Genomic DNA, 26,874 nt, shown 5'->3' on the forward strand with positions numbered 1-26,874 from the left:
GGGCTGCCATCCCTCGACATATCTGAGCTGTTCCCACACCACTCATCCCCGCCGATGGTTAATGGTAGAACAAGGCAACACATCAACCCCCATTATGTGAAAACAATCCGCGTGGTTGAGGATTAATTTGGCTATACCTGGTAGGGCAAATTCAACCAGAGCCAAGGGGCAGGAGATAGCACAGTCACTTTGAAGGGTAGTAGGATAGGTGCACCTCCTGCCCTGATCAAGCCACTGTTGCTTGGTTCCCAGATTTACTAGTTTCAGATCACTAGAGGAAAGAACTCTCAGCTCAGGTACAGCATATAATAGTCTTATACCCTATTTAAGGGTTGATTTAGACCAGCATCACGGAAGAGATCGACGAATTCCAGACATTATATGAAAAGAAGAAAAACCACAGCACATCGCAGGATCGTAGTGAAATCCATTTATTCCTCTGTGGTGTCTCAGGAAACAAGTCCCCTGATCCAGTAAAAAACACTAGGCATGGCGTCTATTCAGTCTGTGAGCGGCGTCGCATCTGAAGAATGCGACGCCGCTCACAGACTGAATAGACGCCAGGCTTTATGTAGACTTCCCATGGTCTTTGGACTCTCCTATAATTCATGCTGCCACAATGTGGGTCACAAACATCCAGGCTGTCTCTGTGTCTAGGTCCTGGGAGCACCATAAATGGCAAAGCATCAGCGTTCAAGCCAGGGAGCACCCTCAGTTCTCTGGGTGTGCATGAAACCTCCTGCTCGATTTGGACTGCCACCGTCTCCTGGGAGCAAGGCAAGGGGCAGCCAGTCTTTGCTACCTTCCTTGGGCCCTCCGTCAATGCTGTTCTTTTTATCTTTATGGAGCTTTTCTTCTTGTTCCTAGGCTTCCTTGACTTTGATGGATGTTCTTGATAGACTGTTCCTTCCGATATACCCTCCCCTGCCCCCCCCACCTAGTTATCCTCGCAGTTTTGGGTGTGTCATGCGAGTTCTGCTACCCCCTGCACCTAGCTGTCTGCCAGGAGGCATTATCAGGTGAGGAGGCATCTAAGTTTCTGGTATCCATGTTCGCCTCACTTAGCACATCCTTAGAGCTGGTGGCTGAGGCTACCCCCGTCTGTGCGGTTCTTAGTGTTAGAGAACAACCATTCAAGAGAGTAAACTGGCAATGGTTTAGCCCATTTCTCCTTTTCTTTGGCACTTCCCTTCTCGTTATCCCTGCTCAAGGTTAGCCCCGTTTCGGCAGAGGCTTCATACTGGGGCCCCAGAGTTTTCCTTTTATACTCCACAGTGCACGCTGGGGGCTCCATAGATTCAATAACTGCAGCTTTTTTGCTGGGGCTAGCCTTGTACTTATCTGCAGGGAGGCTGTCCCTCCCTCCTGCAGTAAGTCCAGCACCCCCTCCATGGACATAGACACCATCACCACAGGGGTTGGCCATGCTTGCTGTCTGTAGTATAGTACAGGGATGGAGTCTACAGTTTGCATCTGTGCAGTATTCCTTGTAGAATATGAGGAATTAGTCCAGCTGTGGCTGATACACCAATAAGACTGAGGAGGTGGAACCTGGTTCATCCCAGCTGTACTTTCACCGGGGACTAGGGCCTGCAATAACAGTTAGTAGTGACTATATATGCTCAGTGCCCCAAAGAAATTTCTCCAATAGTGTAAGGATTGAGACTAGATTATTTAATGCAGTCATAGCCTCGGAGATTACAAAGCCTTGTGGGGGCTCTGTGGATACAGGATTAGTCCTTGAAAATTGGCAGGCAGGAATGTGCTGGTATATAGAATCAGTAGAGCAGAACCCCCCCACACACAAAACCTGGGGAGGTGCTGTTTGCAAATCTGAAGCAAAACACAGCCTCCACTGAGGCCGCAGGGCTATCGTCATCTGCCAGCAAGACCTTAGCTGGCTCAGAGGGTCCAGCCTTAGCTATTGGGCTGCAGGGTACATCTGGAAGCATATAATCCAGGAACATCAGGGAGCTCTCATTGAGATCATCACTTTTCCCCTTTAGGGTGCCACTGCCCGGATCTCCTAATTCCCCCAGTTCATTGTATGATATTGTTTGTTCACAACCAGATCATCTGTAGAATAGGGGCTCTTTCAAGGCCTCTTGTCCCTTCCTTCTCCAGGGCCCTCTGGGACCGCTCTCCATTCTTGGGCTCTCCAATGCACTTTGTTGTACCATTGGCATGTGGCGTGACTTCATCTGAGTTTGCTCACTCTCCAGCACGGTCACTTGTAATCCAGCCAGACCAATTTTAACACCCTCTGCAGCTCGTGTCTGTCTGAACGTCTGCTGTGACATTCTCTACCACCATCCTCCTCCTCCAGGGCTGTCTCCTGTGCCAGGGCAGCCCCCTGCGACCCTAGCTGCTGCTCCTGTTCTATTTGCTCAGTAATCTGCTGTAAGGAAGGTGCCTTGCCCACCTCCTGGTAGAAACTAGTTATTAGCCTCTTGGGGAGTCTGGAGGCAGCCTCTCTGCAGTCGCCATCTAGCGAGGGTATAGCAGGGGCAGAATCAGGTTCTGTAGGCATTGGTCCATGAGGGGCATCAGTAGTCCCTAACATGACTTTGTATTCCTTCCACCCAAATCCTTTTGCCTTGGATTGTGCCATAATCAATGTACTAAAAACTCTCATTGAGCGCATCGGTACTGTTTGACTAGCACTGGTAGTTTGTCTATTTTTCAGCATCATTTCCTGTTATTTTATGTTGACCACCGATGTCCAGCAGTGGCCAAATGATTTGTCAACCACTGTCGTCCACTGTGTGCGACAATACACTATAGTAGCGATGGCCCAATAGTGTGTACCACTTACTCATGGTCCAGGTGGCGGAGGAGCACACGGAGGGGAGCAAGAACCTCGTCTGGATGCTTCTGCGCCTCTCCGGCTCAACCCTAGGGCCCTGGCTCTAATATCTCAGACACGCACACCACACCATGCTGCACCAACCATGATCTCCTGTGCAGATCGTCTTATCTCTCAACGGACATCTCAATGTCTCAAAGTGCAAATGTCTCTGCACATCCTCACTGCATAATCCTAATAGCACAATCACTGTCCAAACAGCAAATCAATCCCTCGCTAGTGACAGAGTGGTCGGGCAGAGATTGAGCGACCCTTTTACAGCCACGTATATCTTTATATTCTTATTTCTTTATATCTTTATATGCCCCTTTGTTTGAAGTGCAAGAGTGCAGGCAGACAGGGTACATAGGCGGAGGACTAAGAACTGAAGCCAGAGTTGATACTATGTAGGTACAGGCAGGTTCAGGCATTATAAGCAATAGCCTGCAAAAATGGGGGCAGTTTTCCACCCCCTCGTTCTCCTGACCTTCCTTCCACTGTGGTAGCCATTGGTGGAGTGCGGAATGTTGCAGTCCTGTAGGAACCGTGGACGCCCTCTCCCGGCTGCTCTGTGCCTCTCCTGGCCTCACGGATCATTTTAGGACTGGGTTTGGCAGGATTTGGCAGCTCCTGCATCTCGGAGGGCTCGGAAGACTTGGACGCCGTTGCTGCCGCTGCCCGGTCGCCAGCTACTCTCACCTTGGCCCACAGGCCCCATCGCAGCACCGCATGCAACGCTCACAGCACTGGCGCTCACAATGAGCGTCAGCACGCCCCGCTCTCCACCAATGTCCTGCTCACTCTCAAAGTCCGATCCAATCTTCCTTGGGTTCCTAGGCACTCTTCGTGCAGTTGGTTGAAATTATTTTAATAGTTTGGACTATGTGGGAAAGTGGATTGGAATACATACAGGGAGTGCAGAATTATTAGGCAAGTTGTATTTTTGAGGATTAATTTTATTATTGAACAACAACCATGTTCTCAATGAACCCAAAAAACTCATTAATATCAAAGCTGAATATTTTTGGAAGTAGTTTTTAGTTTGTTTTTAGTTTTAGCTATGTTAGGGGGATATCTGTGTGTGCAGGTGACTATTACTGTGCATAATTATTAGGCAACTTAACAAAAAAAAAATATATACCCATTTCAATTATTTGTTTTTACCAGTGAAACCAATATAACATCTCAACATTCACAAATATACATTTCTGACATTCAAAAACAAAACAAAAACAAATCAGTGACCAATATAGCCACCTTTCTTTGCAAGGACACTCAAAAGCCTGCCATCCATGGATGCTGTCAGTGTTTTGATCTGTTCACCATCAACATTGCGTGCACCAGCAACCACAGCCTCCCAGACACTGTTCAGAGAGGTGTACTGTTTTCCCTCCTTGTAAATCTCACATTTGATGGACCACAGGTTCTCAATGGGGTTCAGATCAGGTGAACAAGGAGGCCATGTCATTAGATTTCCTTCTTTTATACCCTTTCTTGCCAGCCACGCTGTGGAGTACTTGGACGCGTGTGATGGAGCATTGTCCTGCATGAAAATCATGTTTTTCTTGAAGGATGCAGACTTCTTCCTGTACCACTGCTTGAAGAAGGTGTCTTCCAGGAACTGGCAGTAGGACTGGGAGTTGAGCTTGACTCCATCCTCAAACCGAAAAGGCCCCACAAGCTCATCTTTGATGATACCAGCCCAAACCAGTACGCCACCTCCACCTTGCTGGCGTCTGAGTCGGACTGGAGCTCTCTGCCCTTTACCAATCCAGCCACGGGCCCATCCATCTGGCCCATCAAGACTCACTCTCATTTCATCAGTCCATAAAACCTTAGAAAAATCAGTCTTGAGATATTTCTTGGCCCAGTCTTGACGTTTCAGCTTGTGTGTCTTGTTCAGTGGTGGTCGTCTTTCAGCCTTTCTTACCTTGGCCATGTCTCTGAGTATTGCACACCTTGTGCTTTTGGGCACTCCAGTGATGTTGCAGCTCTGAAATATGGCCAAACTGGTGGCAAGTGGCATCTGCACGCTTGACTTTTCTCAGTTCATGGGCAGTTATTTTGCGCCTTGGTTTTTCCACACGCTTCTTGCGACCCTGTTGACTATTTTGAATGAAACGCTTGATTGTTCGATGATCACGCTTCAGAAGCTTTGCAATTTTAAGAGTGCTGCATCCCTCTGCAAGATATCTCACTATTTTTGACTTTTCTGAGCCTGTCAAGTCCTTCTTTTGACCCATTTTGCCAAAGGAAAGGAAGTTGCCTAATAATTATGCACACCTGATATAGGGTGTTGATGTCATTAGACCACACCCCTTCTCATTACAGAGATGCACATCACCTAATATGCTTAATTGGTAGTAGGCTTTCGAGCCTATACAGCTTGGAGTAAGACAACATGCATAAAGAGGATGATGTGGTCAAAATACTCATTTGCCTAATAATTCTGCACTCCCTGTAAGTGTAAGGAACTGTGTTGTTGGTTGAGAGGCTAAGAGACATTCTCAAGCAAAAGTCACAATCCTGGTCACAGTGAACCACAAAAAGTCACTAAATTAATCTGTGCTTAACCCTCTGGTAGCTTGGCACAAAAAGCAGTCAGATTTACCTTAAAGGAAAAGTGTAATGAATTTATGCAGCACTCAAACAGTAATAAAGCAAAAACACAAAGCACGAAAAGCCCCACCCCAAAAAAATAAAAAAGATCAGTAGAACTAGAGTTATATAATTTCAAAGATAAGATTCAAGGTAATTGCTTAAAAGCACAAAGCGCCACCTGTCAACTGGACATTAGAGACTGGGTGATATTCACAAGTTCAGGCCAACAAGATGGAGCGAGGGTTGGATCCAGGGACCAGGTTAGTCCCACTAAAAAAGTCATCTTCTGAAGTCCAGCAAAAAGAGTCCTGCTCACGGTGGAGTGTTCCGAGAGGAGCAGTGAGAGCGTCACCGATGGTCATTGCTGTAGCACAAAGAGCAGGCCGGGTCTCGCAGACAGTTGTCACTGCAGCATGAAGATCCTTTTGGGCGTCACAGGCGGTGATGTCTGGAGGTTTGTGTTGGCGGTCACCGCGGGCGGTTGATACTGTAGTGTGAAGTGCAGATTTTGCAATGCCGGTTGTCGCGGTCTTATGCTGTAGCGCGAAGTCGGGTTCACCGGAGCTTCTCGCTGTCGCTTAGCACGGGGGAAGGATCTTGGTGCAAATGGGGACATTCACAGTTGTGAAAAGCCCAAAACTTTAAGATTTACCCATTTCTTGCAGGAAGAGCTCAACTGATGCCGCACTAAGCGTCTAGAACCTGGGAGCACCTCTTGGGGATCAGGAACTCACCCCCATCATACGGCAGCAGGGCTCGGGCAGGTCCAGTGAAGCAGGTCAACTGGACAGTTGCAGGGAGGCCTTTGGAGCTTGTGGGATTACTGTAACTCAGAACAGGAGGCCAGCTAACTAGCCTTTGGAGTCACTCAGGTAGCCTTGAATGAAGGGAGCAGGCCCAGTTTCCCTTACCACACATTAGGACATACCTCAGGCAGCAGGGCAGTCCTGCTTCTGTAGTTTTCACAAGTACAGGAGTTTACTGAGGAGAGGGTCTGACAGTCTTTTATACTTCTTGCTAGCTTTAAAGGGAGAGAAGCTTCCAGAATTACCCACACACAGAAGAGTCTGGATTTCCTTATTTCCTGTCCTTGTCCCAGTCTGCAGTCACATTATGCTAGTGTGAAGTTTTTTGTTTGTGAGCAGAGTAGTGCTATTGAAGTGCAAGTGGGGCTGTGCCCAGCACCCTACCCATATGCTGCCTCGCCTGGCCACTCCTGCCAACACCCAGTGAAGTGTGAGGAAGAATGAAGAGAGAAGAGGGTCACCAGACAGAAGTGACAGAATGTATATGCTATCAGAAAATCCTAACATCCCAAACAAAATGCCATGATCCTACATCTGAAATCTATAAAAATGTATTGATTTTCTTTAAAAAAATAAATCAACTCAGAACTGTAGCATATAAAGGGGAATATGCCCATGATGTATGGACTAATGCAGTTTTAAAAACACCTAGTCAAGTGGAGTGCATTCATACAGCAATTCATTGGCTTGAGGCACCAGAATACAATGATGATGATGCAATGCTAGTGTGCAGAGTGTAGTGTAACTTCAGCATCTGGATCTTATTTAAATGGCTGTCTTTGCCAAGATAGGAAGAAATAGGTTTTATCCAGAATATCCAATATAATATCTATATAAGCAGCTTGGGAAGTCCATCTGAGAAACATTAATGAAGCCTGCAAATAGTAGAATAGAAAGAGTAGAATGCACACACTTAAGCTAATTCTGGTCACTGAACCTCTGTTCGGCAGAAAGACAATATATTCTTCAAGTGTTGGTGTGCAACAAACAGCAAATTCCGCAACTTTGTCAGTACATTATTCTGTACATACTCCAGCAATTCAAATATGCCTTATTGAAAAAATTCACATTTATTTACTGTCAAACAGGTGTTAAACTTTACATTGGATATTAGTGATGGGCTCATTATTAACAGGTTTACACAAAAGGATGAAAAGGCTGAATTTTGCTGAAAATGTACATTAGATTTTTATCATAAAATAAATTAATTGGTAAATATAGGCAAAAGTAACATGGAAGAGTAATATTTCAGACTTTATTTTTTAAAAAAACCTGATGTCTTTCATTCACTAGAAATGCGGTGAGAAGTGTCCAGTGCCCTTTAATTTCACTGTTGAAGAATTAACAGCAAAATCATTTACAACCTGTACTGCAGCCGATTGCACATGTCATGTTGCAACACCCTAAGGAAAGATTTTTTTCTCTCCATAAAACAATTTTGGCAATAGGAAATCTGAAAATAACAAACCAAGCTCATGAAAACAAAACACTGTTTAAGGGGAAACAAGTGTACATAGTTAGAACTTGTATTTTAAGATGTAGCCATGATGTGTAAGAAAACCCATTTTAACATATGTGCAACCAAGAGCTTTTTCACAATATTTTCTGCAAACCCTTTGAACTTATTTTACGGACAACCATATCTATTAGACATGAGTGTTTTTATCATAGCAATAGAACAAAATATAATTTATTTTACCATTTTCATGAGAATAGTTCATTGTACATTTAAAGAAATATGAAATAAGGCCTGTGGCTTGATTGCTAGTGGTTAGACATGTTTTCAGTCTTTGCCTTTGATGAGAAACTGTCTGCAGTGAACTGCAAACTGATGCAGGTTTCCGGCCCCGCTTTTGCAAGTCTTGTCAGAAGTATTACTATAAAGTAAATCTGTCCCACAGGATTTTATAGCCTACTTCTTGTATATAATACAATGTAGGCCTTACAAAAATGTTGCAGCCATATTTACAAATTTGTTTTGAAAACTGCTGCAGCAAAATAGCTGAAAATGTTCCTTCCTATAACCATGATTCAGCAGCAGGAGTTTTGAATACCTTGATGGTATCTTTTCTTTGTAACAAATATCTCTTCTTAGTATACTCTGTGTATTTACAAAGTTTTCCTTTTATAAAAAAAAAAATTCACAGAACTACAAGGTCCATTCATTACCTCCACGCTGATAACCAAGTGGCAAGAGAATAGGTCTTTCAGCAGATGGGGGCGGTCTGAAAAAGACCAGATGAATCTTAATGTGGCCTTTAGGATTTCTTTTAAATACACCATTAAAGGCTTGTCACCAACTGCATTTGTCCTTCCCTAACATCGCCTTCTGGTATACAGCCTTCTTTATTTATAGGGATGATATATCCATCGCTATTACCCCTGCTTATCTGGTAATACATCTGAAGATGGTGGCCAGCTCCAAGGTTTGGCATGCTTTTATAGTAAATGTCCTCAGTCTCGCTCCTTTTTGATGGAGAGAGATCATCTTCAATATCAGGGCTACTCTCTGGATAGGGAGAGTCTTTCAGATTGGGCATGCTTGTGTACAGGGAGTCTCTGTTTGGAGACTCCATGTGGTCCTCAGTCTCGGATGTTAACTGAGATACATAGCTGTCTGTTCCCTCGATTTTCACTTTCTGTGGATGGTACAAAAGTGAGTGCGTCCGTTGTGGAATAAGTGGTGCCTCCAGCTCCTTGTGGTGAAGCTCTAGTCCTGGATTGTCGCCATGCATTAAAGATGAAGCATCTGCTACAATGGCATCATCTTCGCTACTACTTCCTCCAATTACGGCTTTGGCTGGTAGTGCGCGCTCTAGGTTGTGGTTTTTGCTGCTGCCTCGTAGGTTGTTGTGCACTAGTTCTGATATTATCATTTTTTCAAAAGCAGTGTCGTTCAAACTTAAGCCACAATCTACAACTTGCAAACTATCGCTGTAGTCCCCGTTGCGAAGTGAGTAGCTGTTGTTGAAATTACCATTTAGCGGTAGAGTATCCATGGCACTTGTATCCCGGGCATTGTTCAGAGAATGTCCTGAAACAAAAGAAAAATGAAACATGGCGTTACAGTTCCACTTTACTCACTAGGGTGTTTGCTCTATGCTTACAAATTATTTAATGTAGTTCAGGACAAAGTTGTCATTAGGTAAGCCATCAAGAAAATTAACATATGACATTAAGTTGCACACCTTATAGGAAAGATGTTTTATCAATAGTTGACGTTCACGGATTTTAAAACTTTACATTGTAGTGTCAAATTGAGCCTCCCACAAGAAATCGTTCACTCCATGCCCTTGCATATAGAATGCAAAGCAATGCATTTGAAACATTTACATTGTTTTAAGCACAATTTTGAAAAATAAAACAAAATTTGTCCTAAACAACACTAAATAAAAAAAACAGCATAGAAACATACATAAAAGGGAAATGTACAACACTGACCCATGGGTACTGGCAAGCAACTATGTTAACAGTTCTAGGGTTTCCTTTTTCTGATAATGAAGAAAAGAAAAATAATGAAACCAATGGACATGTAAGTAACAGATGTGCAACAGTCAATCTTTCACACAAGGGACCAGAGCCGACAAGTACCACCCAAATTACAACAGACAGCAGGTGGAATGACTCACTTTGGACAACTCACATCATGTCTGTCTGCTCAGGCTATCTGGCCTAAGAGTAGCTGATATATAAAAGAAAGTAAAATGATTTATTGTAACATGATGAAGATTTACTAAGCTTCTCAGCAACTTTGTTAGAGCAAGGGTTCAGCAAATTAGATCACCAGCAATAACAGCCTCTTTTCTAGTTAAAATCAATTTTTGCACTAATATTCTGTCTGCCAGCAACTGCCATAAGGCCTCCATAGGTCATAGTTCACCTGCAGCCCTGCAGTCTGCATCAGTCACAGTGACAGCACTAAATGAACCCGTGCAGGCAATTATGAGTTAGGCCCAAGAAATCCGTGGACACCAAGGTCAAATGCAGAAATGTCTGGAATGTCTTTAAGTATGGCTCAAAGAAATAAATATTTATTGTGGAATGGGAAGAGTTGATTGAGCCTTGGCCAACACAGTTAAACGGTTGGAAGAATGAAAATTAGTGAAACTGGAGGCGGGCATGAATGACGGATTTTAAAGGAAGTGTTTTTCGTGGTGACATGCTCTTGTTGAAATAAAATGTACTTTCCATTCAAACACAAAGACATAAAACCTGCACAACACGGTTTCCCGCAAAAAGTAAAAGAAATGCCAAGCATGAATAAAAAGATTTGTGGTATGGAGTAAGATGGGGACATATTTCTTAGAACACATGGCCCACAGAAATAGTCCTAAAAACATGAACGAATGGTGTAGCAATGCCACTGACCACTGAGGCTGCTGCATTATATGCAAGGCTTGGAGGAGTGTATGAACAAATTCTTGTTTGAAAAAATACTGTAATTTCGAGTTTTGCCATCTCTCATGCTTAAAGCTGCAGATTATCTTAAAACGTCAGAAACCCTTAAAAACGATGGTATCTGCTCCTCAAAGCAGTCCAGCATCCAGCGGTATCGAACACCACTGTTACAGTAAACCAACCGACTTCAAAGTTGTTAATATGAAAAATTTGCAACCGGTTCAGAACAATTCCAGATTCCCTCGTGAAAAAAATTAGGACAAGTGATGAAGACGTTTGCTTGGGAGGCCGCTTTGACTTTGAATAAGAGACTTTGTAGTTTTGTAATTCCATATCGTCCCTATATTGTTTTAGTACGTATTTTTTTTAAATAAAAATTGAAGAAAAACAAAGACGCAGCCGTTTTCCCCAAGCAAGTGAGCGTTTTTGTTTCACACTTCTGTGAAGCACATAGTATTGCATGTTAAACTGGACAAACATACATTCTAAGATAAACGGCAGCTTTAAGCGCGGTAGAATTTTTTTTGTCTCATTTGAAGAGTTTTGCTGCCCAAAAATCAGGTAATTCACTATAGTCTTTCCATACATAGCCTGTAGCAATAATACTGTGGAAATGTAGATATGGTAAATAAATTAAACATTTCTGCTTGACAGTGTTTTTTAAACCGCAAATTATTTCAGCATTCCGGATTATCATTTGTTTCCAAAATACCAATTAGGAGTTTTTAAAACATACATACATTAATTTAGGATTTTATTTTTATTTTGGGCTGACGAATGGGAAATTCCACTTGTGAACCACTTGCCCGCTGAGTCTACTTCATGAATACTGTTATATTTTTATGGTGCCCAATAAAAATCATGCTGAAAAAATTTACATTTGATAGGCAAAGTTAAGTTTTACTCCCATACTTGTCTCTCTGTAGGTCGCTAGAGGAAAGCGAAGAAAAATTAGAGACAAAAATAAAAACAAAAACAAGAGAATAAAAAAAAGAAACCGAATTTAGTTAAAAAGAACCTCGAAAGGCGAAACAGGGTTTTACAGGTCACATATAGAGATTTTGCATTGTTAAAATGCTGATTAAATTAAAAGCGACTTATGACATGACAAAAGGTCACCAGAAATACATACGTGTTAATAAATACTAATTATAGATTAAATATACGCAACATAATGGAAAACAAGTGCAATCTATAGCTTGCAATCTACACAAATTTGCCTTTTAGCAGATTCTTGCACCTACAAAAACACCGGGACACATTTCACCAGCATAGAGCTGCACCATACTATAGACTGTGCCTTTACGCATTAACAAATACTCCTTATGTGACTATGCCTTGCACTACTGTAAATCATCAGATCAACTTCATAAGCTGATTTCATCAACTTTCGAACCAAATGGACCTAATATTATATAGATATGGTACCTCTAAATGATATAACTCTTGCAGATGGGCTCTCAGACCATGTGGTGTCAGTCCTGTAATAGTATATTAAGATTTATGCCACCTGTGTTGAAAACATGGACAATTACTGATAAATATTAATTTAGCTCACACATTCCTATAATATAGTGCAGTTTTATAAGCCTGGCATGGGCAATGCTGCGGTATCGGTTAGAAAGGTACAACATGGTGCTGCGCTACTGTAAGCTTAGGCTGGAGAAGAGCAAAGCGAGCAAAGACGACCAGCTTTAAATGAGAAAGGTTTGCACACCTGATGAGTTAAACACAGGAGCAGAAGGGGCATTACACACAACAGTTTCAGCGAGCAATGTGTTATAAGGGTTGTTAGTGCCGTGGGGTCGAAGAAGTGGGTTTGTTAGTAGGTAATTGCCAGTCATTCCTAAAGCAAAGAAACAAAGAAAGACATCAGTTTCCTGACTTTGATCAGACATGACCAATTAAAGCAGTCTGTTCAGTGCTACCGTTTTATAACTAATCAAATATTACATGGCAACGAATGGCCGATCGGTATGTGACATTGTAACTTCGGAAAAAGGGAGAGTGGCCACATTTAGCTAATGCTTTCTTAGTCCCAAAAATAAACAAGTGCTGAGAATGGCATTATCCGATTTATGCAAAATTACTACCAAGCCAGAAAGGAAATTAAATGCTGCCATCAAACCTCCTGCCTCAAGATGGTTCACCTCAATATACATGTGAAACAGTTCCCAAACGTCATGCACACACAGATGCAAAACAGTCACTAATAAACAAAATACTTGAAAAATGAATGGCAGAAGCATAAGGGCTAAAAACTATACGGAGACAAAACAAACTGCAATAAAAAGCCTTGCATGGTTTATGCAAAAGCACATGCTGCAGAAAAGCATAACAATTTACATAAATACATTCTAAAACAGACATTCTTTACAAAAGAAAGAGCTAGGCTTTGAAGTTATACATTGCATGCTAAATTAATTATCTATGTAAAAACATTGTTCACATTTCAGGCAGACAAAATAAACATTGTAACTTACATTCAACATTTACAAAATCAGTGAAGGAAGTGAAAGGCATGTTTTCAACATTATTTGTTTCAAGTTAAATGTTTTTAATATTTATATATACTCATGAAATGTTTCTCACGGGCAGCACAAGAAACTTGTGCTACTGGTTTACCCAAGGTACATTGTGAGTAAAAATACGGGAAACATCCAACGATCCTTTGCTAATCAACTTCAATATTAGTAAAGGGCAATTCTTGATGTCTTATTCTTGTGTTCCTTCAATCCCTGACCTCCTGTGTACACAGGAGCGTGCCTAAGAGGAGCAAAGCTGGAGGTTTCTGATGATGCACAGACCATATCACTGAAGGCTACACACAACAGAGACCACAGAAATGCAGAATTCTTCATGATCTATTTTTTTTATTTCAACTAACAGAATTTAAAACAGGCCGAACTATGGACTATTGAACAGCAAATGAGGTCTGGGTATTTATTTTACGTCCAATGGTATTACATTGGGGAAAATGTGGTATAACTTGTCCCTGATGACTAAACTTGAAGCAAAATCAGTTTAGGCTGAATGTGATGTATGTTACCCCACCTGTATTCTTCAATTTTATTTAGTGACCATGCAAGAAAGAAATGTAAAAGTGATTGTAATTCAAGACTGAGGGGGTAATTATGAGTTCGGCGGACGGTTTTCACCGTCCACTGAACTTCCGACAGGGAGGTTGCCGCCACACAGGCTACCTCCCTGCCGGCCCCATTAAGAGTTTCCCGCTAGGCTAGATGGTGGAAACCTCAGTTTCCGCCCACCAGCCTAGCGGTAAATAGGCTACAGCATTGTCACCGCCTCGTAATCGAGCCAGCTGCAATGTTGTAGCCTGCATGGTGCACCAGCACCCTTGCAATGTTCACGGTCTGCAAAGCAGCCAGTTAACATTATGATGGGGCTGGGCAGGGGGGGCCCTGCACTGCCCATGCCACGTGCATGGGCAGTGCAGGGCCCCCCCCTGTGGCCTCCTACACCCATTCTCCGCCAGCCTTTTCATGGCAATGTTACCCCGTGCAGTGCTGCCTTGGCAGATTAGGATCTCCGCCACCGCCAGAATCCAAGATTTTGGAGGAGCTGGTGGTTCGACCGCCAGAGTTTTAATGTGGTAGTCAGACAGTCGTGCCGGCCGCGCACCAGACCACCACCGCAAGTGTGGCGGTCTTAAAACAACCACACTCGTAATGAGGGCCTGAGTGTTAAATTGCAACTGGCAATTAAATCTTATAAATTAGTATGTAATGTTTAAGAAATTGTTGGAATATCAAGACAAAGAATACCAACATGTTGGGCAAAATAACAAAAGATATTTGCAGGGCTAAGAAAAAACATACTTGTAGGTAGCAAGAATTATATGGGAGAATTGGCTTATATGTAATATAGGTTAAAGAAAAAGCCAATCGCGCAATGAATACAAAAATATCAAATTTTATGTGGGCAATAGAATGAGGATGATTCTTAAGAGAAATCACTGCCAGCACAGCTTTTGCTGAGTTACTCCTAAACGAGGCATCAAAATAAACATTTAATATGCATGATCTATTGAAATTAGATTGACAGATATTAACTGCAAAGAACAAATGCAAGATCAACCACTAGTAGAGCGATTTCTTTTTATTAACTTAAATGTTAGTCATCTATTAAATGACCTACTACAAGAAACGCCTTTGTTAGATTTAAAAATCTAGTTTGCCTCCTTCAGTACTCATGGTGCTTGCAAGAAATGAATTGAGCTTAAATATAGGAAAATAACGGATAAATTCATAAAAATCACATGAGCCAGTCAAAATCCTTCACTCTTGTTTATCTTCAGCTCAAATGAAAAGGCCATTGAAAGTTTAGAATTATGTTCCAGCTTTTAAGATAAATAATTTATGTCCCATATTTATATTCACACTCCATAAATGGATAACTCAAGTGCCCATAGAGAAAAAGGCTTGAATGAGCACGGATCACAAAAATAATTGTTGCCTCCAAAGACAGGGATTGTACTTTTATATAAAAATAGGAAATGTGAGTCTTACTAAAAGAAGATGAAGTTTTTTGAAAACTACTTATGCTGAAAAAAAAAAAAAAAATAGGGAAATAAATTGATTTCGTACCTTGATTAAGTGTGGAGGTGCTGTTTATGTCACCTGAGATAAACGAAGATTCAGATTGTTTTCGTACAGTGTCGTTCCACATCCTTCGTATACGACTCTAGAAAAAAAGCATCAAAATCAGTGTATTGAATATATATGTGCATCTTTTGTTGCACGTGAACGACAATCAGTCAGTCGTTGATTTACTGAAACAGACATTCGTATGTCAAATAATGTTGAAAATAAGGTATCTGACTACAAAGGAAAGGTACGAATGTCATTTAAGAAATATTTGATCGCACATGAGAAAATTCATGCATTAAAAATCGAGATTATAATGAGTAGACAATTAGTGGATCTGAACAGGTCCCCTTTGGCACTCTATAAATAATGTTAATTAAAAGTCGCTGTCAAAACACAGTTACCTGTGTGCCGGAGGAATAGCGAGCACTCGTTCTGGTGGTTGATGCCTTCACTGAGCTGTGCGGACTCTCGGTTGGGAGTCCGCCGCAACAGTAAGAATGTCGGAAGCACTTGCTGTACTCCTTGCGGACCTGGATTTTAAAATGAGGAACAGTTGAACAGCTTCTTTTAAAGAAGTGCACTTGATTTTATACAATGCAAAAATCTAGTTCATATCTTCCACAAATTGTACAGCCGTTTACATCATATTTGAGACTTTACTGTGTCAGAAAAAATGTTTTGAAGCTGCGCTTGTCAAAAATAGCATACAAAGAAAAACACAATCTTGCAATCTGAATTTTAAGAGACAAATCTACTTAAATAAGCACATGCTTGCTTCACTTTAAAAACTAGAGAGAAGATATTGCAATGCCCCAAGAGAGAACTCAATACTGAAAACAAGTGTTTTGAGACAAACTAATTTGAAGTACAAAACTCGTCAAAACTTACGGCATTGTAAAATGAAAACATTAAAAAGTTTGCATTTTTATGGAAACAATCATTAAGGATATTGTGATGTGTGCTAATTATTTTACTGATACAACATAATGGGATTTATCACCTAACAAAGCTAGTTTTAGCAACAGTGTTACAGCACATAAAAATATTCTAGTGCAGTGACCATCATGAAAGCAACAATCACATACGTTCAAGTGGTATTTACAGTAGGAACAAATCTTCTGAACACCGAATCACTAACACAGTAAAAGTCATAGGCAAACATACAGCTCTGCAACATGGACCTTCAGAAAATTGTGAATGTCAATCCGCAATTAGGGATGCAAAACTCGTTCTTCTCGGAGGCAGTCTCTTGTGGAATAAGGCTCCACATCCACTACCATGACTGCTTGAAGTCGCACATAAAAATTATTAGGATATCATATCCGCAGTGCTGGGTAGAGATACAGCTTTCTACAGACAAAGGTCAGCGGTTGATTTAGAGTAAGAGCCAAAAACATGAAGGTGGGATCATAAACAGATTGGTCTATATTGCTCATTACTTCATATAAGCACACAAACTGGGAGATCCTTATTCCAATCTTAATGTAAATGAGTAACAAATGTCACTACTTCCATGGTAAAGAAAATACTTTTCGAGCTCAGCCTGGTCTCTCCTGACAATGTGCCATGTTAACTGCTCCAACTCCTATGCAAGGATCTATAAAGTATTGAGAAGGGCTTCTATAAGCTACAAACCAAAAGAGTTTGTAGTGAATGTATGAACCAGTGCAAATGAACCATTGCGCAGTAGTCCATTTCAGGGTTTGTAGGCTAACTGCCCCACAAAAGGAAAAAAGCCAAGCCAACCTTTAAGCAATCCTCAACCAAAGCAGGTGTGATATGCCAGAGAAGGGGCTACGGGTCACTCACCCCACAAAATAAAACTTCAAAACACTGAAAAGGTTCCCTGCTGCAGTACCACAACTAAGATAAAAAAATGAATATAATTCAAACTAGTGGAAACACCATCAGTTACAATACACAAGGCTCAAGCACATTCACACCCTCAGGCTTTGATTACACAAAGGAACTGCTTCCTTTATACATCGCCAAATCTTCAGTCTCCAACAAGCCTCTGATCGAGGTCTGCATTCCTGACAAGAAACTGACATTTTGACTAGATGATTTCTGACCTATATGGTGGACGGCAGAGCACCAATAGACGTGAATTCAAGCCAAAATTGCAATATAACAGCTACATAAAGGAGTTCCATTTAGATTCCGTGCGTACAAATGTGTGGCTATTCTTAAAATATGGCTTGGATAAGTGCTACTGCTTTAAACAATTTGGCGCAAACAGTGTTAGCTTCCTCTATTTTGAACAGTTTGACTATTAAATATACTTTCTAGGTTGTGGATTAACAGAAAGAGGGATTATAAATCTACACAGATAGAGCACATGCAAACATGTAACCGAAAGCAGCAGGGCAAGAACTTTCAAAACTGCTTTCAGTCACAAAAAAAACACACAAAAAACAAAAAAAACACTGCATGCCCACATCCCAGTAAATGTACATGATCTGACATCATTGCACATTCCACTATCATTATCTGTAAATTACAGGTTGTTGAAAACTGAAGGAAGTAAAAGCACATTCATTCTGTCAGGACAGGGAATATAATAGTTTCCACCTTCAAAATTCTATTTCACTGTTCAATTTAGTGACCAGATAGTAATAACATAGTAAAAGACCAGGATAAAAACATGCAGAAGGAGACAGAATGATAGCTGGTAAAGCAGTAAGTAAAAGTTTTAAAGCTCAAGTCACAGACTGGCCAGTTTCCTTACTATATCTACTCTTGGTGTAGATTACTTCCTTTCACACTGGAGTGATCATGGGGCCAGTATTAAGTTTTACATTGTGGTAAATAGGAACAGAAAATATAGATTGTGTAGGAACGATGGAGATGAAGAGGCTTTTATTCTGTGTAGTTTAACGTATTACTGTCATTACATTGTTAGCCCTTTAAACAGCTCTGTTAAAATTGGCAAACTGGAAACTTATGACAACCATGATAAACATAAATAATCCTTATGAAAACTTTAAAACGATTTACATTAATATATGTTAAGAAAATCGGTGCCGTAAAATGCGTTTACATACATTTCTGCTTTATGTTTATATCATGTGTTTAGGTTTATTTAAATCGAACAGAAATGTCGATTACTTTTTACACTTCGTTTGGAAATAATTATCGAATACAAATATTCGAAATATTTAAATCTATACAGTCAATTTATCAGTTCTACCTCACAACACTAACAAAGATGGACATGTTTTCTCTTGCACTTACTTTCTTTTGAAGAGCACAATGAAAGATGAATATGAACATTCCCTGGAAGGCGTTAAATACGGTGAACAGGTAGGTCATTATAACCGTCTCCTCGTTGACGAACAGCAGCCCGAACGACCATGTTAGGCCAAGAAGAAACAGGAGAGCGAAGGCACCTAGCACCCAGGACCTGAAAGGAGAAAAAGCACTTCAGCTACGTGGACGCTAAATATACACGTTAGAAATTCAGAATCGTAAACAATGTTTGCTTCGGGGACAGGATAGGAGAAAACATTGGCAGACACAAACCTCTGAGATGGTCATTTCAGTTGCTGCTGCTGCTGGCTCTCACTCTCTCCATGCTCAGAAGTCACACACATCACTGGCTCTAAACCTTGTTTCTATTAGAGACCGAATGGTTTCATTTAGCACTTTAGTCTCCAGTGGAAACCGTGGCAGGAGATATGACCTTCTCATCATTCATGTACTGAACAGTGCGCCCAATCCATTTCAAAGCCCGGAGGGGTATTTTTAGGCCTAGATTTCATTTGTTTCATTTCAATTTGAGAGAAGTAGCTTTAATTCTGTGAGGAGTTTTATGTTTGGCCTTGGGCCTTGCTAGAGTAGGGCATACACTGCTTTCAGTGGTTAAAAAAAGTCAAAAATAAAAAATAGCTGGTGAGACCAACTACTTCGTGTTTAATGTGTCTTTCTTTCACAATGGAGCCTTGCTGAAATGTGAAAAAAGAAATGTCAGGATCTATGGGTTCCATGTGAAAACAGACCGCAAAAATATATTTTGCAGATAGAACTTCAAATAATGATTAGTACAATCTTACACCCCACAAATATCTTCCTGCAAACACCTAGACCTGTATTTGAGGTTTAAGTGTGGCCAAATACACTTGCACATATTGTAAAGATTGTTTTTTTAATTTACTATTTAGTGTTAACATATATGGAAGCAAGTGTTCACAACAGGATTAACGTAGGCCATTTTTTTGCAAGGAAATATTTATGCATGGTAGACATCTTACTAGTCTGTGTTTGGGAGTCTATGTTTCTGCACTATGTTTTCACATGACACAGATGTAGGCGTAGGGTAAATTCCAGTGAGAATGGCGAATATAAGAAATGATAGGAATGGCACCGAATGTAGGGTGTTAATTTACAGCATTCCACATCTTACTATCGTCTTACTTGATAAATGGTTTATTATCCTCATAGCTAGATGGCATTACAGGCAGAAGAAAGAAACAAAGGATTAGAGACAGAATTGAAACAGAAGTATGAACTCATTTTTAAAATTTAGTGAAAAGTATAAATACTTTAAAAACAAAACAGCAAAATAAAAAAATTAAAAAACCTAACATAATATTATTGTGCTAGTTTCAAACTAAATTTAGGAGGCTCTTCAATTATTAAACTTGCAAAGCTGTTAAGTCATGCCACAAAAGTGTTAAAAGTAAGATTCCAGCTTACCCAGGTAAGTCTGTGTTATAGTAGCCATCACAAACACGGTAATTACTGGTGTGGATGAGTAGACAGAGGAGAAAAGGAAGAAAAGAGGTGCTAAAGATCAGCTCTCTAATCATGCAACATGCAATGAGACGGGTGCAAACAAAGGTTTAAATCTGCTCTCTAAATGGTTGTATGTTTTATCGCTCAGTTTAGGGCACTGTTTGCTATTGCCGTTGTAATTTAAAATCCGGAGTTCCAATGCGCTTCACTCTACAAAACGGGTGCAAGGCGCTAAAGTGAACTATTATGCACCTGAAACGCTTCAATCAAGTCCAGCAACTGTGAAATCGGTGTCGCAATTAAAGATAAGGAGGCGCCACACTTCTGGATTAAATACAGACAACAAAATCTAAACGCAAGCAGTAGACACCCACAAACACGGAAATAAGTGAAGGACGGGAGATCCGCATTCTGGGGGGGGCATGTTTACATGAAGAAACTTCTCAAATTTCATAAATCAAAAGGATAATTTTCTACCATAAATGTAATCTTAACCCGGCTAAATGGGAAACACGGATGAACTGCATTCTAAATGCGAATGAAATTACCAAACAGATGTGGAATTCCTGTGAAGTTACAATATTTTTTTGGCTCCATTTCAAAGAGGAAATTATCTGATTTTGACTCGCCATGTGTGTCATCAGTGCAGGAATGCAGCATAAGGAGGACTGATCGCGCCCAAACTCGAACTGATATCTGCAGTTAAAGGGGTGACTGCCATGTGGTTCTAATGGAGACTAGAGCCTAATCAGTCCTAGAATCAGAAATTCAGAAGGCGCTTAAATGCAATAATTCGATACTTACTTAATGTTTTCCAAACGGCTGGAGTCTGGCTTCATGGTATTGGAATGCTTCATCATTTTACACAATGTGATGAGCAGGAAGATGAAATTAAGCTGCCAAAAAAGGCAATGGTGTTAAAGAAAATCACTGGACAAACTTAACACAAAAAAGTCCAGAAAATATACAAAACATTCTAGGACTTCATGCAAATAGGTGCGAACAGTTGTAGAAAGCTTGGCCTGCTACTAGATGCAACAGATCGTTGGTAGCCTAATGAAATGTAATGCTATAAAAATAACAATTCACACAAATGCAATAATAGATTCTTTAAATGTTTTTATTGTGCTTCATTTACGTTCTGGAGAACTCAGGTAGACTACACGAATCCTGCCGAATAATTCATACTGGGGGGTGCAGTACCATCTGCGTTTTGCCCACGAACGCCTCCCCCCTCAAATCGTTCTCCTGCCACGGCCACCAGAGGTAACAACACTTAATCATATGAGGCCAGGCCGTGGCCATTACACTGTCAGTGTAAGCAACAGCATGCGGATATCCTTGTGCAAGATGGTAGATGGCAACACACCAAGGCAACCAGCACAATGAGTAACTGCCAGAAACCTGCCGGCCTGGGATTACCACGTGATATGGGGAGCTGCCAGAAGCAAGTTTCTTACTCTCATGGCTCACAGAAAACCTGGTGATACCCGAGACACCAAGGAGGCTACAATCAGGACACAGCTGGAAGGCCACACAGCTCCTATTCTGCTTTTCCAGGCCACGTGAAAGTTGGTTGTAGACTTCCTACATCTTATTCTTAGAGGCTAGGTCTTTGGCAAGCTATTTGCAGAGATGCCATCATTTAATAGGCAGTATCGCCCTTTTCCTAGTTGCTTTGTTGTTGGGGCATGTAAGGCAGAACCCTGGAGGAGCAACCCTACTTGTCATTTGACATCCAACAGAAGTGGTTATTCAAATATATACAAATATATGTGTAAGCCATCATTCGAACGGTTGGGACAAAACCATGGGTATTCCCACACCTGAAATTACTGTAACTGTCTATCGTGATTGCAGGATACGAGTATGGGAACCTTCAGAAAAGGGGAACTACCAAGGAAATGTGGGTTGAGAGGCAAGATTCCAGCAGTAATCCCACTATAATGTCCTATTTATTTATTTATTTTTCACCTACATCTTTGCCCTGCTGAGTTGGGAAACATATGTAGTGTGGCATTTTAGCGAGTTAGCATTCTAATCTCGTGTTTGAATTTGTTTTAATCATTTCTTGGCTTTCTTCTATGCACAGGGATTGTTCTATGAAGGAGGCAGATCTGAAGCCACTTGATGAGATGTAGAACTTTATCTTTTTATAAAGATTATGTGGGGAGGGTGTGCAAGTGATGAATTTCATGGTAATACAGTTTTGTATTCCATAATCAATTTAATATACATTCAGAGTAACTTTCAGATACTCGAGTTGGCATTGGGAAATAAAGGCTGCTCAGAAGAGATTTGGGTTCAGGAATTGAGCGCTATACAAGTTGCAGGCAGTTACACCATTTTATGGTAAAATGATTTTTGTAATTGTTTGTACATCCATGCTCCTGCCCATTGATGAATCATTTGGTGTGTTTTGTAATCTGCTTCTTTCAATACCGTTTATTCTGCCAATGGCATGCCAATCTTCAAGTTATCGAGTAGACAATTTGAAGTAAGATTTCTGTAACCACTTTTTATGTACACTGATAAATGGTGTGTAAAAGATCAACTTGTTTCCCATCAAATATTTTTTGTAGTAGGGAGACCACCATATTTTTGGCATTTACTTTTAATGGGTGGGTTTTGGACAACCCAAAACAGTGATCACAAAAATGGAAGGACAAGATCTGAGAAGCCAGTCATGACCCTGTGATTCCTTGAGGAGTTAAATATACAAATACAATTTCCTCAAAAACTTTGCCTGCATGTACACACACCCAAAGTTAGATGTTCATAAAGGAGAACACTTAAAATCACAGTTGCATTGAGAGATTGGCATATAGACATTCATTGACAATGTATTTAATGTAAATACTTTCAAACATTCTGATGAATTCCTAACAATATTTGTAATCACCAATAAATGTACATACAAGGAAGTCCCGTTTTTGATAGTTTTGCGATTGTTTACTGCAAACAATATTACTAGAGTACAGGCCCAGGAAATCAACATCCCCCCCACAATCCCACAGAGTGAAAAAAATGACCCATATGAACAAAATAAAGGGTAGGGTAGATGGGGATAATGAGGGACTTAAGGTAGAGAAGGGCATTTGTTGTTGGCCGAGGGTCACCACACCCCAGTGGATCAAAGATACGGGACGCTGGTAGTCGCTATTTTAATTATAAATTCAGATTTCATTATAATAGTCAGCACTGTGTAGAATGCATGCAATGTCCATAAGTGGATAGCATTAGTACGGTTTTGTACCGGCTTGGAAATATTGCAACCACTTGCTTTCCAAAAAAAGCTGCCCTCCCCCTAGTGGTGAAGGACAGGCATGTTCTGTTCAACATTCCGCACACGTGTGAGTAGTTATGTTTTCAGAGGTCACCCAAAGTGGCAGTTCCATCGGACAGAAGCCAAAACTAAATTATGGTGCTCGACAACATTTAACATGATTTCACACAAAGTACATCCCTTAAAATCAGAGTTGGCTGGACATACACGGGTATTACATTCCTAACAATGCCGGCTCAGAGGAAAGAGACTACCTGAATCATTTAAAAAGATAAGATGTTAAGTACACGGTTGAGGTCATTCAAGAAACGAGGTCCCTCTCCTTAACTAAACTTTCATGTTAAAAATTCAGCATAACAGGGCATTGAATGCGTCCTTCTTGTTCGTGTTTAACAGAATTCACAACAGTAAGACTCATTTAAGGCAATACCCTGCTGTGGTGCCTGTCTTAAAGCAAAAGCAACTCCTCTTGAGTGTAAGAAAGCACTACAAGCATTGACTTTCTTCCTAAGCCGCTTCAGGACACAGTGGCCCGGACCAGGAAATTGGCAAGCGAGCTGGTTTCACAAAGTGCAAGGAATTGCTGCTATGTGTCTGTGGGGCGTAAGCACCATTTAAGCACACAATAAACTATATATTTTCTCCCTCTAGCATACGCCCAATGCTTTTTTGACGAACACGCATGTATTTATGACCTGTAATGTGCAAAATGTAATGACTGAGTTTCCCAATTTAACGGAATAAGCGTTAATTTAAAAAAGAAAAAAAGAAAAAAAAAACAAAACATGGAGCGTTGTATAAAAAAAATACAGTTTTCAACTTGAAGACAACCTACTCTAGCTTCTCCGGTCTTCACACCACCTGCCAATAGATTACACGTCTCATCCAATTGTGAGGCTCAGATTAGCGCCCGTTTGAACAGACAACAGACAGTTACACAGCATGACAAACACCTTCTGTTTACATAAGGCCGAGTACAGGGACACACCTAGGCCAGTGACAACCTACAGACATTTTAAGGACACGACCCTCTGACCGTCACAACATCTAGAACAATGGTTCCCAACCTGTGGTCCGGGGACCCATGGGGGTCCGCGAAGCCTTCTCAGGGGGTTCGCGACAGCTTAGAAAATTAAAAAATATTAACAAATATGGACAAATTAGGTCCCCAGCTTCCAGTAATGACTCAGGCGGGGGTCCCCGGATTCCAATGATGATTCAGTGGGGGTCCCTGGGTTCCATTAATGTTAAAGTGGGGGTCCACGGAAATCAAAAGGTTGGGAACCGCTGATCTAGAAAGCTATTTAATAAGGAACTAAATAAAGTATCTTCAGGGTAGACAGTGCTAATGTCCTGCGCTGTAAAGGCAATGTCTTGTCCGGAGCAGTAAGCGCTGCACAGACGCTATTTCAAGAAGCATAACATAGGAGGAAGGGAGCGAGAAGGACGCGGTCCTCACTCAGCAACCTACAGGTATGCAGGGAGGTGGCATCAGAAACCAACAGATGGCACAAAAGTGCTTTAATACATGATGGTGTGTCAAAGAACAGGAAACCTGCACCATAAAGGGTAACGCTTTCCAAGGCATCAACTACTCCGGTTTAACAATAAAAGCAACACTCTCATGCCAGACTAAACAAATTAAAGCACACTAATTTAATTGGTAATCGGATTACATTTTGGGGAATGAGCCCTTATTGCGCGCATTCCAATGCTTACCTTGCTAAAAAAGGCATCTGTAGGAACTGCTTGTATAGCAGCTTAAAACTGAATTGGCATTGAAAGACTGCATGCTCAAGAAAAAACTGGTGCTACCTTACAAGCAACTAGGCCACGTAATGAGAAAGATACCTTACCTTCGGAAGATTGTTTTTATTTACTTCCAAGTGTGAACCAACTAGGTTAGGATAATACACTTATTAAAAGGCTAGCTTGCAATTCTGTATTCACCCTTACCTTTGGGATAGATAGACTATATATATATATATATATATATATATATATATATATATATATATATATATAATACACACACATACATAAGTATATATATACCCACACTTTTTTTTTTTTCAACGATGCAATATATACTTAAGAGAAAGTAAAAAAAAAAAAAAAAGAAAACTCTTTAAACTAAATGTCGCACACAAGTACAAATGTAACAGATACTGGAGGAGACAATGCAATGTTGGATTTAAATAGCCACTAATGGGTGCTACTGTGACAAGCTCAATTATGTCCCAATATCACAGAAGTGTACGTCAACGGTGTATTTGTTTTATTCTGTACCAGCTTTGAGGTGCCATCAGCTGTCGCAAGACTGTTCTGCTGTCGCCATGTCATTTTAATTATGTAGCCTGCCATTGCCTCCGTAGGTCAGTGATCTCAGAGCTTGAGAACCAGACATTTTATTTGTACTTTTCTTTCTAGAAAGAAGCATGTCATTTTGTGAATTTACTTGAATTAGTAGAAACGTTGGATTTCAAAGAAGCCAGTTACCCTGGGTCACGTCTTAAATTAGTGACTAGAATGTGATTGATGCAAATTTGGATCAAGCACCCCTCCAAGGAAGAGGGACCTTGTCAAGCCACTGCCTCGCCAGACAGTATCTTCTCATTCGTAAATTGGAGATTAGAAGGAGGTCCCTTAATCGAGAAAACAATTTTATTCAAAACAATTCAGGAGGCAATCCCTAAATATGAGGTGCTTAGGACACCATATGATGAAATGCTAGGTTTTTCCAACTACTGGCTTTTAAATGCCATCCATCTTTACTGCCTATGTAACTTTAAGACTAAGAGTTAGGTCTGTGATATCAGAGCCCCCAACCCCATCCCCAGGCCCACATCTCTTGTAAACTCACATGTGAAACCATCGGGCTAACTTCGGCCATTAAGGTGGATCACCCCTTTGGAAGTCCAAAGGAGTGAGGTGCACGTGCATTCCTGACCACACAGACCAGGTGGGCACTCTTTTGTTACAGCCGCCAAGCTGCTCAATTGAATCATGTCTGCTTGAGCTTAGCAGCTTAAAATTCACAGCACACAGCCTGCAGTGCTGACATGGATATGATAAGACAGAAGAACAGGAACACCACTCTAAAGTAACCCAGCTGAACTGCACATGTCCTGACCCTCTCCGCGCTCCCTGGGGCTTTTGTTACCTGGAAAATATGCAGCTCCAAAGCAGCGTTTGCTCCTTCAGACCGCTGCTTTTAGCCATGCAGAAATCCATTTCTCTGCGGGCCTGGCAGCCGGAGAGGTGTTCTCTGAAGAAGGCTTCTAAACGAGTGCTCGAGGTGAACTCTTAGTGAACTGGATTAATTATTAAGGATGCAGATGGAGATGTCCAAATGATAAGAACAGCTCCTGACGTGTCATGATCTAAGCTTTCATTAAAGCATTTCAGGCATACTAATGGTTTCCCACCGCTCATTACTTACATGTTCCCAGTTCATAGATATAATAACCCTGGTGCCCATAGGCAAGGAGGCAGGCTCGAGAGTTCTCCTACAATGCACCCGCTTCCCCAGCACTTACGAGGCAATGACCGACGGCTAGATCTGCGTCAGCTCCAGTAACCAACCTGAAGCAA

The 26,874-nt window shown here is 41.1% G+C and overlaps 1 protein-coding gene across 6 annotated transcripts in view; it reads right to left on the reverse strand.

Moving 5' to 3' along the window:
- Positions 1–7,299: 7,299 nt before the first annotated feature.
- The window catches only part of ADGRL2 (adhesion G protein-coupled receptor L2), a 228,396-nt gene continuing 208,821 nt past the window's right edge, over positions 7,300–26,874 (reverse strand). For 2 of the 6 annotated variants that reach the window (XM_069232207.1, XM_069232206.1), the window contains 6 exons: positions 20,799–20,890; positions 18,495–18,663; positions 15,662–15,790; positions 15,258–15,354; positions 12,368–12,496; positions 7,300–9,286 (listed from right to left, as the gene is read on the reverse strand). In XM_069232207.1, the coding sequence (XP_069088308.1) occupies positions 8,535–9,286; positions 12,368–12,496; positions 15,258–15,354; positions 15,662–15,790; positions 18,495–18,663; positions 20,799–20,890 (1,368 nt within the window). In that variant the 3' untranslated portion in view covers positions 7,300–8,534. Of the gene's footprint in view, positions 9,287–11,431; positions 11,581–12,078; positions 12,161–12,367; positions 12,497–15,257; positions 15,355–15,661; positions 15,791–18,494; positions 18,664–20,798; positions 20,891–26,874 lie in introns of those variants that run through there. The other 4 variants (XM_069232209.1, XM_069232208.1, XM_069232211.1 and 1 more) reach the window with 3 other exon arrangements.

This window comes from Pleurodeles waltl, chromosome 4_2, assembly GCF_031143425.1.
Source record: "Pleurodeles waltl isolate 20211129_DDA chromosome 4_2, aPleWal1.hap1.20221129, whole genome shotgun sequence".
In the NCBI taxonomy this organism is placed as follows: domain Eukaryota; kingdom Metazoa; phylum Chordata; class Amphibia; order Caudata; family Salamandridae; genus Pleurodeles; species Pleurodeles waltl.